The sequence below is a fragment of the Falco naumanni genome, chromosome 8 (assembly GCF_017639655.2).
Source record: "Falco naumanni isolate bFalNau1 chromosome 8, bFalNau1.pat, whole genome shotgun sequence".
Taxonomy (NCBI): domain Eukaryota; kingdom Metazoa; phylum Chordata; class Aves; order Falconiformes; family Falconidae; genus Falco; species Falco naumanni.
The window spans coordinates 29,356,148-29,368,537 of record NC_054061.1 but is presented as its reverse complement, the minus strand read 5'-3'; the positions used below and the strand labels follow the sequence as shown (position 1 = coordinate 29,368,537).

At 39.1% G+C, this 12,390-nt stretch overlaps 1 protein-coding gene across 1 annotated transcript in view; it reads right to left on the bottom strand.

Moving 5' to 3' along the window:
• Nucleotides 1–4,891: 4,891 nt before the first annotated feature.
• Nucleotides 4,892–12,390, bottom strand: part of DARS1 (aspartyl-tRNA synthetase 1) — a 41,413-nt gene continuing 33,914 nt past the window's right edge. Inside the window, exons 10-16 of the mRNA XM_040602636.1 lie at nt 11,518–11,665; nt 10,412–10,558; nt 9,357–9,399; nt 8,541–8,621; nt 7,812–7,923; nt 6,848–6,919; nt 4,892–5,115 (exon numbers count right to left, since the gene is read on the bottom strand). Of these exons, the coding sequence (XP_040458570.1) occupies nt 5,024–5,115; nt 6,848–6,919; nt 7,812–7,923; nt 8,541–8,621; nt 9,357–9,399; nt 10,412–10,558; nt 11,518–11,665 (695 nt within the window). The 3' untranslated portion in view covers nt 4,892–5,023. The remainder of the gene's footprint in view (nt 5,116–6,847; nt 6,920–7,811; nt 7,924–8,540; nt 8,622–9,356; nt 9,400–10,411; nt 10,559–11,517; nt 11,666–12,390) is intronic.

The following is a 12,390-nucleotide window of genomic DNA, read 5'->3' as shown; positions in this document are numbered from 1 at the left end:
CACTGCGCGCCCCACGTGCCCCGCCGTGCCGCCGCGCCGGCCAATCAGCACCCGCCGCCCCGCTGAGCCCCGCCCCGCCGCCCCTGCTCCCCCCGGCGCGTTTTCGCGCCAAAGAACGAGGGGCGCGAGCGGCCGGGGGTGCTCTGTGAGGGGCGGGCGGATTCCGCCAGAACCCCCCAGCCGCTCCCCTCAGCGCGCCGCTCCCCAGCCTTGTGCTTGGCTTTACCTGCCGGGGCAGGGGGTGGGTTGGTTGGTTTGTCCGCAAACTTGTCGGTGCTGTGGAGGACCTCAGCCTGTGCTGGAGGAGTGTGTCCCGCAGGCAGGCAGGCCCCTGCTGCGGGAGGCTGCTGCGAGCTTGCGCGGGGCCCTGGTAGCACGGGGGGTGGCACAGCTGCAGGCACAGGTGACAGGGCCATGGCTGCCCTGGGCGCTGCCGAGGTGTCCCGGCGCTGTGCGCAGCAGGCCCCTGGGTGGGCTGCCGCTGACAGACCCGCTGGGTGCCGTGGGGGCCTGTCCTCAGGGGTGACGGGTATAAACCGAGCCGGGTGAGGGTCAGGCCTCGGTCTGGCTGCTTGGCTCCTCGTTGGAACCGCTGCGTTTCAGGGGAGGGTGGCGCGAGCTAGCTTGTGCCATTACTACCGGCAGCTGGTGGCACACCATGCCTGACAGTAGGAACTGTTCCGCTATCTATGAAAAATTGCTTAGAATTGCTCTGCCACCTGCAAAGTCATTACTCTCTGCCTAAACTGGTAATTTTGTTTTAATTAAGTCAGTCCTGAAACCTTTTTAAAAGTGCTAGCAGCCCGGGCTCCCTGGTGCTGTTATTTCATGTCAAGGTGCACTCGCCATACAGTGGACAGAGCTTAGTCTTAATTGCGAAATGGAAAGGCTGCCTGGCAATTGGGTGGGTTTGGGTATAGTGCTGTGGATTCAGTTCTGCACGGTCCACTCACCTCTCACTGCAGAGGTCAGAGTGGAAGTCCTGGCTGGGTTAGTCTTTTTAGACAGTTATTATTTTAATGTAGTTGTGCTTTGGAAAAGAATTACAGCTTTTTGAGAGTTGGGGGCTTTTTTTGCCTTTTTCTTTTTGAAGATGGCTAAGGGTTAAAGTGGTGGCAAAGTAGAATAAAAAGTGCTCAACTGTATACAACTTATCCTGTGTTTCCATGCTTTTTTAAATCAAAGAAAATGAGAAACCAGTAGAATTAACAGTAACTTTTAAAAAACTTGTAGTGAGTAAATTCCGTATTTTGAGACTCTACCAGCAAAAATGTGCAGAAGCAAAGTTGGTTAGTGAGGCTTATTTTTAAAAAAGTAATAATTCACCCTAGATACTTCTGGTTTTTCATCATCTCTCCACCAAAAAAAAAAAAAAAAAATTACCCCACTCCTGCATGCAAATACCCAAACAAGGAATAGTGAATAATTAAAATCTGTTTGGGCAAGTTGTGCACTCTAGAGATGGCTGTCAGGAACACATGCTGTTTTTCCAGGCTTGCTCTTTTTGGCACACAGGACCATGCCCAAAGGGGAAACCATGGCTGGCAGCAGGGTGTGTGGAGTGGTGGCTAACAGTGGACTCCTGTGGTCTGAATGAAAGCGTGCCACTGTACGGGACATGCTGGAACCCCAGGATGAATGGGAGCCCAAGGCAGCCAAGCAGTGTGCCCCAATGGATGTTGCAAATGTGTTCTCCTCCATCCCTTTGGCAGCAGAGTGCAGACCACCGGCTGCTTTCATGTGGAGGGGTATCCAATACACCCGGAATTGATTGGCCTGGGGTGGAAGTGCAAAGTTTTCCTGCTTTTACTCTTTCCTCTCCCCCTGGCCCACTGGGCAGGGAGTGAGCAGCTGTGTGGCACTTAGCTGCCCACCAGGGCTAAACTGCAGCACGTGTGTGCAGCTGTGGGGAACCCGTCTTGCACTTCGCTTCCAAAAGACCAGACTGAGTCCTCTTTCCTGCTGGGAAGATTCAGACAAGAAGCTCAGTGAGCAGAGATGGGTTTTCACAGGAAAATGCTTGTAGTTAAAACTTCAGAAGCAAACTGAAGCTTTAGTGTTTGTTTTGAGCAGATGACTCCCTAACCCTTACCAATATCCTTTATAGTACCTCGTTTTAAGAACTGCACGATTGTAATCACCATCTGTATATGATGAAAGGAGAAAAAAAACCACCCACTGAAAACATTGTAACTGGTGGAGAAGCAGCAGCAGCAGCATGGACTCCATGTAAAATGCTGAACTTCCTGCAAGTTACTGGAAATAGAGGACTATGTACAGGTTTGACTTTTCCAGTACTACCAAACCACAGTCATTACCTATGAAAGCAACATAAAATTCTAAAATTACTGTTTGCAAGGTTTCAAATTCAGCTCTGATTATGTGCAACTCCCACTAAAGTATCCCATTAAGATTACATTCAGGACACATGGGTTTTGCATTTTGATTTATGATCATAATTATTTTCAGTTAGCTAAGAAACACTGCATGAAAGGATTCTGCATACAAAGGAATCGGGGCCTCCATCTGAATTCTCATTCTTGTGCAGCTACTGAATAAATCAAACTATACCATGAGCGTGAAGAACTCTAACAGAATTGGGACAAGCACAGTAGTTAGAGGAATGTATGCACAAAACTTGCTGCCAAATCTAAAGCAAGAAACATAGTTCTCACAATATTATTTTTTTTTGTTGGCAGGAAATGTAAGTCAGTAATTTTGCTCCTTATTAGAAGGATGCGCTTCTGTTGTGTAATACGTTACCAGTTCTGTGTGAACAAATTAAATTCATTTCGATTGGCCTAGCTGAATAAACTGTTTTGAAACTTGGGTTCATCAGTAGGAAGTCTGTGATGACAAGTTATATTTAAAACCCACTTAGCTTTGTAAAGTACAACTGGGTACACTGTAAGATCTTAAAGTTAGTAATCTGGGGAAGATTCCATGGTAAATTAATTATGACAGACTCATAAGCAAAGCTGCAAAGTATGTTATTCCTTGAATTTTGTGACTTCTAAACAAAGTTAACTTTTACATTTGTAGTGCTTTACCTAACTGACCTTTAGTATGATTGTTTTCTAATGGAGAACTCGTCACAAAACATTAAAATTAAGTCTTGTTCAACAGCAGCTGCAAAAGATGATTTGCCCTTTTATGAATTCTACACAATTTATACACAGCCTTGCTGACCTTTTTGTAGCATAACCAGTATGTGACTCCTCTGACATTTAAAAAGCAAGGTAGTAACAATAACACAGACTGTCTAAACCGTACCTCCTCCTGAAAGCCTTATCATGTAAAACATTAAGCAAAAATTAAGTCAGGAATTACAAATACGTATGAATATTAAAGTATTACAGTGTCCAAGTAAGGAATTTGCGCCTTTGCTCTTTGGCATCCATACTTAACAAAAATGTTTTAAGTTTGAAAAGCACCTATCTGATCCATAAAAAGAAGTTTGAAATACACTGGTTCCTCTCCAAATGCAGGGCACATCCTTTGGGTTGGGAGCACAAGGAAGAGAAGTAGCTTTGCACATCACTGCAAATTGAGGGGGTTCAAGCGAGTCGTTTGAGAAAAAGGATGTTGTTGCGACGGAGGGAAGACACAGTCACTCAATATGAGTGATCAGCAGACTTCGTTTATTGTCCCTTACAGTCACCTTTTATGCCTTGTTATAATTAGCTCATACATATTACAAAAGTTAAGCTCATTATTGGCTAGTTGCCTAAATACCAAGCCCGCCCCTAGTTTCTCTTCTGTAGTTACCTGTTCCCACCTGCAACATTCTTTTCCCACCAAAATCTTCCTGTTACTGTGTAACAAGGACAGCCAAAGACAGTGTATTTTGCTTTACTTCAGATAAGCTGAGAGCGATGTGCATTTTTGTCCAGCCAGCTGGACTATGTCTATGAGACCTTTTTCAGCTAGCCAGTTATCCACAGGATGTCTAGAAAGAATTTTAGAAGTACTCTGACTTAGAAGCTAACACTCAGTGTCTCTAGATGTACAACAATTGGGCTGTTCACAGCATTTATAAATGAAAAAAATGACCTGAAATAGGTTGGCTTACATTATTTGACTTTCTTTCATTGGCAACAAGGAAATCCTTGCAAGATTTGTTTTGTTTGTTATCCTGGAGGCTGGGTCAGGCAGGAAAACACATGACCTGCTCCCAAACTCACTGTCCATTTATTTTCTGAGGATATTATATATCCCTTGTGTATTCCATGAGTGTGTGTAACCTTCTATCCCTTCTCAAATAGTAACATAAAAGAACAGGCCTATGGCTTATATACAACTTTCAAAAAAAAAAAAAAAAGGAAGCTGACAGAAACAAAATAAATTAATAAATTTAAACTTCAGGCAGATACTGCATCATTAAAAAAACCAAACAGCCAAGACAACCCTTATTGATTCATGATTACCTTGTGAGGATATAAAGCAAAACCCAGAAAGACAGATTTTGTATCTAATTTACTTTGAGAGATTTATTGCAATCTATTTTCACAATTTCATATGAAGACTTTCTGTTAAGAATGTTATTCTCACCTGCTTCTCTACCTGACACTCATGTAAATTAACAATTGACTGGCTTCTTCCTGATTTTTAAATTGCAAGCATCCAGTTATTTTAGCTTTGAGCCAATTCTGTATTTCAGAATATTCCATCTTGCTGATGTAAGTTAAAAATACAGAATGTTTATTGCATAATTTATTAAAATATTTAGAAACATAATACAATTTAATGTGACACTAGAATACTAACTCAAAGTATCACATTTTCATTAAAAATATGCAGAGTTGCCAATACAAAGAGTCTTGATCTGTTAAAACATTTTCTTTTAAATAAACAGTTAAGGATAAAAAAATTCTTGTGGCACTTTAGCAAATGAGATGTTCTTTTTTTTTATTGCATATTTTAACACTCAAATCGATACAGGTTCATCAGGAGCAGGGGATATGCTTGCAATCATATCATACTTGCAGGGCAAATCATCTCAAACTTTCAAAAGTTGCTCATGTCAGGGTGTCAGCCGTTTGGGATCCCGTGGGAACATGGAGGTCTGACGAACATTATGCAGCCCTAGGTACAGCATGGTTACTCTTTCCAGCCCTAGAACAAATGAAAACACTCCATCAGTATAGTCAGTCTTTTGTTTGAAACTCTTCAGAAGCTAAAGGTACTGATACCTGCAGCCAGCATCACACAGTAGCGTGACCAAAGACTGAGATGTGTGCATTAGCACGTTTCGCTACAGAGAGGAGCTAGAATCAAAAATTAGGAATTTTACATACAGTGCCTTCTGTCACGACACAGACTTCATCTGGAGCATGTATCCATAAGCAATGGTACTAGAGATATGACTCTGCTCTGACTCACTTTGGACTTTCAAGAAAGGTTGTGTAGAAAACTGAAAGGGGAGGCGGGTGATCAGGAAAACTGTACCTTGAATACAGTAACAGGACAGTCCAAACCAGCCCTAATGGCCTCAGAGTAAGAGACATTAAGTGCCACGGGCAACTACAGTAAAAACCTACAGCCGGGGAAGTTTATCCCAAACCCTCTGCAGTTCAAAAACGTAGATTCAGCAACAAGTACCCATGTAACCATCTGCTGACATCTTTATGGTAGTATTTCACTGGTCATTACGTCCCTTCTTCCTGAAATCTTGGAGGTTATGTGTGTACTGTGGAACGCGGAAGGACTTCCCAATCCATGGGGCTCCCCATGCACCCCAGCCATGCTAAGATGAAACCCAGAGGCACACTAGTGTTCACACACTGCCCCATCTGTGTTAAGGTTTCCACCTGAAACAGCTAGAAACCAGTCTTAATTCTCACAGCATCTGTTTGGCTGGTTCTTGGCCAGACCTCTGGGATGTGCCACAAGGAGCACTGACTGCAGAAGAGATGTAGCTTCAGCTTCCTTGATGTCAGTTCTGACCCACCTAAATGATTCTGGATCATCTGCAAATGCTGCATGGCCTCTGCTCACAAGTACTGCATGATCACCAACAACTACATCTTGTAGGTACTGCAAAACAGTTGTCTCAACAGCATATTGCAGATTTAATGCATTTACTGAAGGCGTACTTACGAAGCTGTTCTGAGAGCATGCTGAGAATATACTGAATGTACTTTACAAACGTAAGGCAAATGCAGGAGGGACTGAGTCGAAAAAATCATTGTGTGCATTGATCAGGACCTACAAAGTATTTTGTCCTATTTCCAGACAGATTTCATCCTGCTAATGAAAGCAATGTGCATAACTGTGAATTATTATCATTAAGATGCCTAAAACTTTTTTTTTTTTCATTTTAATACGTAAAATACACCCAAGACATGAAGGTGCAATACCCTTTGCTGCAACAATTAGCATCAGCCAAGCTGACCAGTGACATTCAGTCACAGCACCAAGTAAGAACAGAAGTGATCACTTATTTCTCCTCGCTGCAGAACAGCTTCATCAAATGCACTACAAGACCGGTGCATTCTCGTATTAGTAGGCTACGATAAATCCATACACAACACAGTGTTTTCTTGCCTCCTTAATCTTCCTCATTGGTCACATTTGAAAGTTATATGCCTGGCTAATAAACTGGCATTTTTTTATTGTTATCACCTACTTTTTAAACTTGCCAGACTGTGCCATTAATATTTTGCCTATTTATTTTATGATGATGCTTACATTTTAGCTTCTTGCCTTAAATTCTCCAGGATAAACAGCCCCACACATTTACCTAACAAGGCTATTATTCTGAATTTTGTATTGAATCCTGCTTGAGACTGAGCAGTTTAAATTAAGCTCAGGCTAACACAGAACAAAATAAACCACAGATACTTACCTATTCCACCACCTGCGTGTGGAGGTGCACCAAAACGAAAGGAATCGATATACGCCTTTATCTTCTCCAAATCTAGAGAAGAAAAACATTTCTCATTGGCTTAATGAACCCCAATCCCAACATACAAGTGATTAGAGGACTGCAAACACAACAACAAATTTACCAGTTTAAACTTACAAACTAACAGTGGGGCTCTACTTACTGAAGACATAAATTATCCAGAACTATCTAGAAGTTACAACACTAACAGTTTTGTTTTATAATTTTGTTAATAACATAATCAGGGAAGAAATTCTAGACTGAACTCTTCATTTTAACTTACGGAAGATGGGGACTTCTTGAATAAACTGCAGTGAGAAAGTGAAGATTTAGCAACTATTTTTCCATCTTGCTACAGTGGGAGCTGCTCCTTTGCTACTGCCTACCTGCCACTTTGCCATTCACTGAAAGCATAATTTACATTTTACTCTTGTGATCTCCACCTAATCTGCTCTTTTACCCTTCTACTGTTAACTGGCCTTGTCCCTGCTAAATCTTTTTTTTTTCCTTCTTCTTAAATTTCACCAACAGAGAGCTTATTTGCTGTCAGTACAACATTTAAAAAGGACAGCCAACCAAGACTCTGCTAGAGCACTCTGTAAAGTTTGTTAGAGTACACAGAGGCATAACTGAATGAGACCTGTTTGTCTACCCTCAGTCTGTTCAAGCTTTTCCCTGCATTACATACTCTCTGAAATCCTTGGAAACAATTCCTTTTCATCAAGGTGTTGCTGGGAAACTAACTAGTCTCTTAATATAGATCAAACAGAATTTAGATGGATTAACAGTAAGAATGGAACAGTACTGCGATTTTAGCACTACTGCCATGTAACAAATTCTGAACCCAATTCTTCCTCTAAAGGAAACAAACCCAATCATGATTTATATTCTTTTAAATTCAGCTTCACGTTGGTTGACTTGTTACCAATGCCGTGATGCTGGGCTCTTTCTGTCAGCAGCTGAGGATCGTGAATTCTCTGAGCTCCAGACAAGATCTCTTCCCCTCTCATGAACATATCATAAGAGTTAGAGCTTTTCTGGAAAAAAAAAAGATGAGTTTACGTACAGTTGTTCTATCCTTAAATGGCAAATATGCACCTCTCAATAACTTCACTTATGATACCCAAAGTTGTGCAGTAAGAGTACAATGTATTTGGAGTCTGCCTGGGAACTACAGCCCTTTGGCTCCTCTCATTAGACTGGCAAAGTTCATCTACACACCCTCACATGTAGTTATCCTAGAAAAAGATGCTCTATAGATACTTACCCTGGGTTTAGGAATAAACTGGGGAATTTCTAAAAATGTAAGAAAGCATATTTTCTGTTAAAGTGTCTGTGTCTCTGGAAGACTGGTTTTGTCCCTTTTCAGTGATGGCAGCAGGGCTCTTGACCATGGAGATCCTTTCATAAAGCTCTCCCAATTTTAGCTAGATTTGTTTCTTTCTGGTATGTTTTCATCACTGAAGAGTAACTGTAAACCTTTTACAAGTCACGTAACACTAACCTAATCTTGTTCTCAGAACTTCAATTATAACAGCAGATCATATAAACATACTTTATGCACTTTGTCAAGATATCCCTACACAGAATAATTTCAACTACGAAAAAACCCCACCGACAAATTTTTTACTTACTGACAAAAAATTTTACTTACAGGATTTACTGGGTCTGGCATTGTATAAAAGGGCCTCACAGCAAGAGGGTATTTGTCAAGAATATAGAAGTCTGTGTCATACTGAAAGAAGGTAATTGAAAACAGTGTAGTAAAGGAGAAAATGATGTAAAGAACAAATTACAAGAGGACACAACCACTGAATCTTTGAAATAAAATTAAAAAAAAATTATCTTTACAGATATATACAGATATATATACAAATAACTTTACAGAAATTTGACAGTATTATCTTAAAAAATAAAAGTTATCAATAAAAGTGGTGTATTATTTTTCAGTTTTCCAATACTACTTTAGTGTAAACCTACAAATGTTTAGCAGTAAAATGTCTTGCTGTAGTAACAGGTACTTATTTTTATGCCAAAGATCTCATCTTCTCCTATTGATTCAGTTAGAATCTGGTTTGTTCTTTTTTAATTATCCTAAGAACTGGGTTTGGAATGTACTATCCTGTTTGGTGTACTCAATGTAACAGATGACAGAAAAATGTATCAAAAAAATATATATTAAAAAAATTTAAAAGATTGAAAGTGTTTCAAACAGCTTACTAATGATAGACAAAACTGTCAGTAGATTAAATAAGCTGTGTGACAAAATGTAGATGCAGTCAGACAATTAAAAAATGCTCATGTTAATCCCAAACTCTTCACAGCTTCTGCATGTTCTGACATACCGTATTCTCAATCAGTGTGTAAAAAGTTGTTTTACATGAAGTAGGCATTTATATCCACCCAAAGACTCCATGACATCATGTTTCAGATTCAATGACAAATCTATTTATTCTAAAACAATTGTTACCTTTTCCTTTACCAGGCGTCCCAGGAGCTTTTCATTAGGTGTGCTGAAACAAATTATCACCAATAAAATTAAGTGATTTAAACTTGTACTGATTACATAGTTCATCAAGCTAAAAAGATTTCAAGCTACAGATCTGCTCCACCTCACTCTTTGGAAAAATCTAGTACTTTGTTCTGAATGGTTTGGTTTGTGCAGACACAAATTTCAGAAATAAAGTATATTTATTTCTGTTCCTAAATATTTTGTATTGGTCCTGGAAATCCCTTAAATTAACTGATACCTAAAGATATTCTTGCTCTTAATATAACTACTTCCTAGTCATCATATTCTGATTACTGAAGAATTGTGTGCTCTGTTTCCTATTGGCATATACTTTCTACAGCCATTTCTTCTTGGGCACAATAATTGAGAAACATCCTAAGCAGTTGCTGGGGAAATTATTTTGCTCTATCAAACTCTTACAATTGAAACTCCTTTGACGCATGGATTGTTTAACTGTAAAATCACACATTATCCTAATGGTACTGGGTATATTTATGGGAAAAAACAGAAATGTTTTTATTTATTAAGTGTCTTCAGAAAAGTTTATATATAATCAGTTAATTAAATCCATCTTTAAGCAGATCAGTGGAAATGCAATCATGACTGCATTAACCATTTTCTTGAGAGGTAGAAAATAAAAATGGGAAGGTGGTACTCAAAAGAAAGACCTTAATACTGAAGAATCTTTTTGTTTAATCCTATTCAAAGATGTGACAATTCACATGAAGGACTGCGATTATTAGAAAAACAAATGTTTCTTATCCTTAGAAGGTTCAAGTTACTCTCACTTATGTTGTAAGTTATTTTCTTTTGGATTTCAGAGTTTGTACATATAGTATATATTAAAAGAAGGGGCTATTTTCCATTTATTTGTCAAGGGGTCTGAATGCGAATACTGTTTATTCCTCTAAAAGCTTGTGTTTCCTTCTTGGAGGCTGTCAGTTGCACAGCACAAAACTGACACGTTACTACCACATTCACAAGACTGACACATCTGTGTACTGCCAAAGTACCTCAGATCTTCTTCATCACCCATCTCAACCCCAGCCTCTCTAAGCATGGCCACAGCTTCACGGTATTCCAGCCTCAGAGTTGGCTCCAAAAATTTAAATGGCTCACATGGGAACTGTTTGTTCACTGTCTGAATTTCCATTTGGAATCTATACAGGAGGAAACAAGAAAAGAAACAAAATACAAAACAATCAAGAAATGTACTCTTCTTGCATCTAATAATGATTTTGCAATGGCAATACAATTTTGCCACAAGAGGTCCCTCTTGCAACATAAAAAACTGTTAAAGCCACATCTGGAGAAACTGTTCAATCCTAATGACATGTTTCATGTAAGTTGATGCATCTACATCAATTATATATATGTTAATATTTTACTATTACTTCCGTTTTGTTCCTTTTGTAAGAAATAATGGACTAGGTCAATTTTCACAGTAAAGACACTGAGAAACCATCCCTTTGACTATTTACCTGGTTTCTTCTTTGATTTGAGTGATATCCTATTTTAAATATAAAAGAGAAATTTCCTTCTAGACAGATGAAAAGATTTTCATTTCACTGGCAAGATAGTCTAATTTGTAAGCAAATGAAAACCACTTCCTAAATTCCTGGCCTGGCTTTTTAATGAGTTAAGACTGTGAATAATGGAAAATAATCTTTGCTGCTTTCAGGGCACAAATGCAGGCTGTTACAATAAATTTGGTTCAGAAAAGCTTTCTTAGATAGTAAATATTAATTTCAAAATAGAACAATCAGTGTACCTGTAGTGGCACAAAAAGGAGGACATTTTAAATTAACGATGGGTTATTTCTGTGAGGAAGTCCATCCAACATTAAACAGTAAGTTTTCTTAGTGCAAGCTAGCATACTCTAGACGATGCAACCTGGGCTGAAAATAGACAGTTTGCTGGCCTATGGCTTGAGTGAACTTCAAAAATTAGGCACAAGGAAATAGTTAAGAGTAAAGCAAAAACGTTTGTTTCAAAGTTCTGTCATAAATCAGATTACTAACGATTATCTGACAAGCTGAGGATAAAATGCTCGCCCATTTCATACCACAGTGCCAGAGATCTCAAAGTTGCTCATGAAATGCAAAATGCTCTTAATTACCTTTCCTGAAGTCCCTTGAATATCTGCACCAAGGTATCTGCAATCTCATCTACCACTTCATGATAGTGGTAGTTAAAAGCCATTTCGATATCCAGACCAACAAACTCGGTCAGGTGTCTGTGTGTATTGGAGTCCTCAGCTCTAAATACTGTAAAATTAAACAACAGAAATTCTAACAAACCTGAAATAAACATTCCATTTTGAAAAATAACTGACAATCAATCACATCAGCATTTGGATCAAGTAGACGATGCTTTCTTTAGACATGACAATTCTCACTGAAAAACAAAAAGAAAACTAGCTGCCTCAGAGCATCATTTGTAATAGTGACAGCATTATTGTAGCTGTGGTGCTCAAAGGAGACAAGACACACAAGACCTGTAGAAAGGCAGGATCTCGTTAGACCAACAGACAGAATGGAAAAAACAGACAAGCTTTCAGGCACACAAGAACTTTGAGATTTGAAAACCGCCTTTTTCAGAGGAAAAGGACGTGTGCACCTGTGTGTGTTCTGGGGTATTGGTTTTTTGTTGTGGTTTTTGGTTGTTTTTTTTTCAGATACATGAGTCTAATATAAACATGTCTTCCTATAAACCGTGATTCATTTGTCAGTAATTAACAAGAAATTTAAGATCTTCTGAATTACTTGCATCTTTTTTTAATTATTTTATGAATTGTTACTTTTTTCCCAGCATTTCCAGCTTACATCTCTTTAAACTGGTCTTTGACGTCTTAGAAAAAAAATGCTGTGTTAAAACTTAATTCAAAAAACTTATTAAAAACTTAGAAAAAAACCTAAAGAGGCCATGTACTATCAGCTTTTAAGAAAGAGAGCATAAGTCTGGAAATTATTCATTTTTTATTATTTAGTGA